Genomic DNA, 6,166 nt, shown 5'->3' with positions numbered 1-6,166 from the left:
TGAGGACGAGTATCAATACTAGTGATATTTTTAAGCTAAAACATGAAAGAATTATTTCTAACAATTATTTATTAATGAAAATTAACTCATACCTAAGGGCGCTATAATATAGCGCTTACAAACAAGAGTCAAGTAGCTTATTTTTACCTCTCTTTCATCCATTACCTACGACTAATTGGATTCTTGCAAAATTCACGTAATAAGCATTTTTTCTTATCACTTCATTTAAAATAGTTGAACTTGAAAAAAGACTATAATGTAGAGATTTTATTAAAATGTTATACCTACATACATCGTATTACGTGATACTAAGACGTGATATTACCATTACATTATTTCTTTAACGCGTACAAGACAGCTTCAAAATGAGTTAATTAGTGTTTTTTAAAGGGAATTTTAAAAATCGAAGCAAAGATATCGTTGTTATTTTTTGATATTATTTGCCATACTTTTTTTAAGTTGTAAAATTTACAAGGAATATATACTTACGATATATATAAAAATTAAATCAAGTATATGACTGTATTAAATTGTGTGTGTAAAATTATGTGTCGTAATATATAAAATTCCCGTGTCACAATGTTAGTTACCATACGCCGCCAAAACGGCTGCACCGACTCTCATGAAATTTTCTGTACATATCGCGGGGTAGGTCAGAGAATCGGCCAACATCTATTTTTCATACCCCTTAGTGATTAGAGTAAGGCAGAACAGCTAGTATACTATAAAATGTAGAGAATACTCCATCAACTTTATTTACCGACGGCATGGTGCAGATATTGTGATCTTAAAGAAAACACATATTGATATTCTAAATACAAATAACCATTTATTATGCAAATACATTTATGTACACACGTTTAACATAATATATCACAAAGTCATTAGTTAATTTTACTTTAGATACAAGTAATACAAATTCGTTATAAATACGGCCTTAATGAATACTGTTGAATAATGATTGATCCTAACTTATAAGTATAAGATTATTTTAAAATACAGATGTTTATCTATTACAAACCAGGATTGATGTTATATACACCGCAAAATAATATTAAATGTAGGTATACTTTATTAAAAATTCTAACTGCTATTAGGGAAAAATTGTGTAGTATATATTGTGTTTAAAGTGTTAAATATTCGCTTAATTTATGATGTAAGTACCTACATATTTTTGAAACTTTTATCATATCATCACAGAAAAAAACATATTATAAAGTCAGTATCGCGTGCCAAACAACCACGCAGCTTATAATAATTAAATAATGGCAGTTAAGTTCAATAATTTTAAAAAATAAATCAGAAATACACAATTCCTAAGTAAAACACTGAAATATTTGTTAGGAATATACGTATTTATGGCATTATGAGAGGATATTGTTAAAAATAAAATATTGGTGTAAACATTTACCTACAAGATAAATGAAAGTAGTTCATACTATAAATTCGATGGAAGAGATGGAAAATACTGCAATTTGAACTTATTAATTTTGGACACATCTAAAGAATGAGCCTTTAGCAAGAATGTAAACTAAATGCTTTCTTACCCAACAAATAGTCTTCACTGAAACATTTAATATCTATAATTTATTAATACACGGTAATGGTTTAAATGCTCATATAATACTTCTGGTTTACGAATATAAATACTATCATGCACTGAAACTATATAAATATGTTTCGTTATATAATACTGAACAACATTCGATAACTGTATATATAGTTTAAGTTTCAAGTAATTATATTAAAAGGAACTGTACACTAAAAGAAGTACCCGAAAAGATTCATACTATATTACATACATCCAACCGAAAAGACTAGAAAAAATAATTAAACTATTTAATAACTACAACTGCTACCTTAAATTAAAGAATATAATAGTTTTTTATATATACATTTACAATTATCTAAATTTCGAACGTCACAATCGCTACATGTAGAGTCATACAAGATATAATTCAAAAACGCACAACTACCTCGCATAAATTTAAAACAATTTATTTCGTTTATAATTCAAATTTATCTAAAATTCACCTCATCAACAGATATACAAATTAATATGTCTTCTGGCACTAATTATAAGCTTCGTAAAAGGATTCCTTACACGAAGCTTAGTCGATCGAATCTAAACAATATATCGTTCATTTTCACTCGATTGCATATTTTTCAATAGGCATTGTGAAATCTTCTCTTCGTTGTAAACCTCCCGCTGTGTCCACCGTTATTACCTAAAACAAATAAAATATGATACGTCTCTTTTAAATTAAATCTTAGAGCTAGGTAAAATTATTAGTATAAAATGATTATGACTATGACTGACTAATTATTTCAGTGTTCGTAAAACTTTGCATGTATTTTTTTTAATTGAATTGTTTCTTTGTTAATTTAGAAAACAATAATTTTAATAATCTATTGATGGATGCAAGACGGAAAGCCAGCAATAGTTGATTAGTCTCCTGTAAAAATTGTCTCTATCTCGTAACGTGGAAAAGCTCTTTTATCAACTTTAAATTCTAAAATTTATAAAAATACCTACGCATATTTTTATTCATTATCCTTCCATAAATATTCATAAATAGTAGTACTTATTATAATATTACTAATAATTAAAAATTCTTATAATTTATAAGTATTAAACTCATTTATGTTGTTGATGTAATCGAATCTTGTTTTTAACCGTGGGCTGAATACTTGAAGGTAAGCTCTCCATACTCTAAACATACTTAAACTTTCGGTATTGACTAGTAAAATTCAAATGTGAAGCTCCATAGAGACATTCAAAATATCATATTACAACTGCAGAACAAGATTCTGCAATTACCTACCTTTTAATTTAAAAACAATAAATCGCTTAATGATTTCATATTATTATTACAGAAAAATATTTATATCTTTAAATTAAATTAAAAAAAAACATACTCTGAATGGTATTTGGGAAATAAGTACCAATATAAATTTAATAATACCCACTGAAAGTGATAAAATAATACCTGAACTCTAGTGTCTGTAGATAAATTACGACGTAACAGCTTGTTTCAATTGTAACAATGTCTAAGATAGAGTATGTAAGTACCCTCGATTTTACGAGCCACAAATTTTATTATAGCACGGAACAAAAACCACTAAAGCAAGAGATTGTTTTATGCCAATAAACAAAAGCTTGATATCCCACTTTTATAATTCGAGTATCAAACAAGTGTATAAGAATATTTTTGTGTGTTTTATAAATCTTCTCTCGCGTAAAGTTTTACGAGTTATTTAATGCTCCCTGAAGTGTTTGATGCATTGAAGTAATAGTCCCTAGTCTACACTGTAATAAACTGTTCTGGCCAAATTTATTTATGTGCACACTTTAAAATGTATTTGCTTGTAAATTTTATATTAAATTATCGCATTATATGCGATGCACAGCAGTCGGTTTCGTGATTTTTGTTAAAATTTTGTCTTAGTCAGATTCTTTTGTAAACATTTTGTTTAAACACAAGCGCACTTGGACACCAGATGGTCAAATTCATTCGTGCGCCATTACAAAAACTTCAATTGTCTTTGCAATACAGGCTAAATACTTTATAAAAACGACCTAAGTTTGCAAAGTTAAAAGTGATAAAGATTGAAAATCTTTTACTGGCATTAAATTCTCATTAATTGATCTTTGACGCAAATTGCAAGATAAATCAATAAAAAATAAGGAATTCACTACATTTGACAGTCAAATTAATTTGGCTATAGGTGTTAGTTTTATAGTACTATGGCATATTTAGTGTAAAATAAATCAGAGCAGTGATACTTAAAGTAATCCCAAACGAATTATACTTCACGTTCTTTGGATAATGTATGTCCAGCGCTAATCAAAACAACCGTCCGCGGCGGCTCTTGTAAATTACGAGCGTAAGATCACACAAGAAGTTCAACCTCACACACAGGCTTCCCATACTCACACAGTATCATCAGCATTCATTGTTACGGATTTCAAACACGTGTTAAAACTGAACATACCTATAGATGTGAACGGAGCGGGAGGCGGCAGGGTCGGCCGCCGATCTGTAAACAGTGGTTATCGACGCGCCGCCGCTTGCCTCTACGGCATCTCCGGCCACCGCGCTATATTTATCCGTTGGAACTGACGCGTGCGGCTAAATCCGTTCGGCGCCGTATGATGCCGGCCTCCTGCAACCACAACCACGTCACGAAGTGCTCCAACATCCACCCCTCAGCCGCAGGGGTCGACTACAAACACAACTCGCACTGCTAGATTCGCGACGCCTGCACTGGACATTAAAAATTCGCAAATAGCTAATAAAGTAATAAGGTTCTCACCTGAGGGCGAAATCTCAGTAGGACTTGTGAGCGGGTGCGGGAGCAGCTGCGACGCAGGCCTGGTGGTGGTAGTACGATGGAGCGGGTGTACGGTAGTGGTGGTGCGGAGGTGGAGAGGCGCGATAAGCGTCAGGCACCGGCGAACCGCTGCGGAAACCCGCTAGTTGACAGCTCGGTGGTTCGAAGAGATCTCTGAAAGCTGGCGGAAGCTGTTCAGTAGGCGGCTCGGGGGCTGCGTACCACCCTGAAGTAGCTGCTCGAAATTCTTCTGCAGCTAGTGAGTAGGGTTGCGGTGAACAGTACACAGCGGAAGGAGGCAACCGAGGTTCGCTGAACTCATCGAGCGCGTCGTTAGGCTTCTCAAATCGTGCACAATCTGCGCCAGGTTCACGTTTAGGTCTACATTCAAAAATTCGCGGTTTAACATCGGGTTTAATATCCCTTTGCTGACCGAGAGCATCTGCCGCACTGAGCGCCTCCTGTGCCGCAAGGGCTTCCTGTGCTTGCTGAAGCTGTTGCTGTCGCTTTAGCGCTTCCTCTTTCTCCTTTAGAGCGTCCTTTTTCTTAAAACGACGCCGCCGCCGCAAGTATGATCCGTTATCGAACATGTTGTAAGAATCAGGATCCAAAGTCCAATAACTACCTTTACCAGGCTTTTTATCATCTCTCGCCACTTTGACGAAACATTCATTGAGACTCAGATTGTGTCGGATTGAATTTTGCCAACCTTGCTTATTTTCTCTGTAGTATGGAAATCGTTCCATTATAAATTGGTATATTCCATTCAGAGTGATCCGCCGATCAGGGGCATTTTGAATAGCCATAGCGATCAGAGCTATGTATGAGTATGGGGGTTTGACCATGTCTTTAGGTGTCCCGACGTGTTGCTGATGCGGGTGCAGGTAAGGAGCACCATAACCGTAACGATATTGTTCATATGCGTAAGGCGTCACACCCGCGGAGTAGCCGCCGGTCGCGCCTCCGCGGTACGCATATGGGCTTTGTTCACCGAACAACGCGTGCATTTTGGCAAATTACGTTCACATCCACAACATTATCAAAAACCGAACACGAACCCCTCGACGTGTTACTGTTACGGCAACAAAACGAAGACTGACTGATTTTGTTTAGATTCACAACAAGAGCCGTTTACATAGCGGACGCTAAACGAGAGGCGAATGAGAGACTGTGGGCGACACCGGCTGTTGTAGAGAGATCCAAAAAGCTCCGCCCTCTACGCCGCAGCTTTTGTTCCCTTCTAGAACTCGTTGTTGTCATATATCTCTCTCGCTCGTTTAAACTTGGGATTATAATACGGCGCCCGACACGCCCAGAAAATAGCTGGGGGCGGAGCCAATAAAGCTCGCTTTAACCACATTGAATGCTACCCTTCGTTTCTAGCCCTTTTGGACCCTTTGTTACGCTCAATTGTCAATTATTTTCGGGCATAAATGTATAACTACAAAAACATTAAATTCAGTCGTGAAAAAAATGAATTTGAACCAACGTTTATAAATTTTATTCTATAATATTATCTAAAAAGCTTATCTACGGGTCAAGGACTGAAATTATTTCTTATTAATGAATACGTAGGCATTTAAATTATTTTTTGGAAATGAAAGCTTTACAATATAATAATAATTAGCGGATAGTTTGCCAAATATTTTTAATTGATAACATATTATTTGAAACGGAACCCATACTTGCGAGATTATTAAATAAATGAAGTTAAACCGAACCTACTCTTAGATCTACAACTTTAAAGAAGTTAAAATACCTAGATTCGAGGGCTCATACCTAACGAACACTTTGCTGAAAAATTTATACTAAGGTATTATACAAGTTAATA

General features: G+C 34.8%; 1 protein-coding gene across 2 annotated transcripts; it reads right to left on the bottom strand.

Moving 5' to 3' along the window:
- Positions 1 to 831: 831 nt before the first annotated feature.
- Positions 832 to 5,409, bottom strand: LOC149491372 (uncharacterized). 2 transcript variants are annotated; one of them, XR_016316104.1, is made up of 3 exons: positions 4,318 to 5,409; positions 3,997 to 4,167; positions 832 to 2,228 (listed from the first exon to the last, which is right to left on the bottom strand). XR_016316104.1 is itself a non-coding variant. In XM_089699501.1 (2 exons), exon 1 carries the CDS (start codon positions 5,340 to 5,342, stop codon positions 4,332 to 4,334), a length of 1,011 nt encoding a protein of 336 aa, XP_089555627.1. In that variant the 5' UTR covers positions 5,343 to 5,409; the 3' UTR covers positions 832 to 2,228; positions 4,318 to 4,331. The 2 variants fall into 2 exon arrangements, 1 of the variants encoding a protein (XP_089555627.1); XM_089699501.1 differs by lacking the exon at positions 3,997 to 4,167.
- Positions 5,410 to 6,166: the final 757 nt, after the last annotated feature.

Source organism: Colias philodice, chromosome 1 (genome assembly GCF_061535455.1).
Source record: "Colias philodice isolate Cphi_HAF_F1 chromosome 1, ilColPhil1 Martin Lab GWU primary, whole genome shotgun sequence".
In the NCBI taxonomy this organism is placed as follows: Eukaryota; Metazoa; Arthropoda; class Insecta; order Lepidoptera; family Pieridae; genus Colias; species Colias philodice.
Note: the sequence above shows the minus strand (reverse complement) of the source record. Positions and strands in the feature narration are given on the sequence as shown.

Bases quoted from the DNA above. Each gene is read 5' to 3' on its own strand.
- LOC149491372 (XM_089699501.1), bottom strand. From the start codon at position 5,342: ATGCACGCGTTGTTCGGTGAACAAAGCCCATATGCGTACCGCGGAGGC.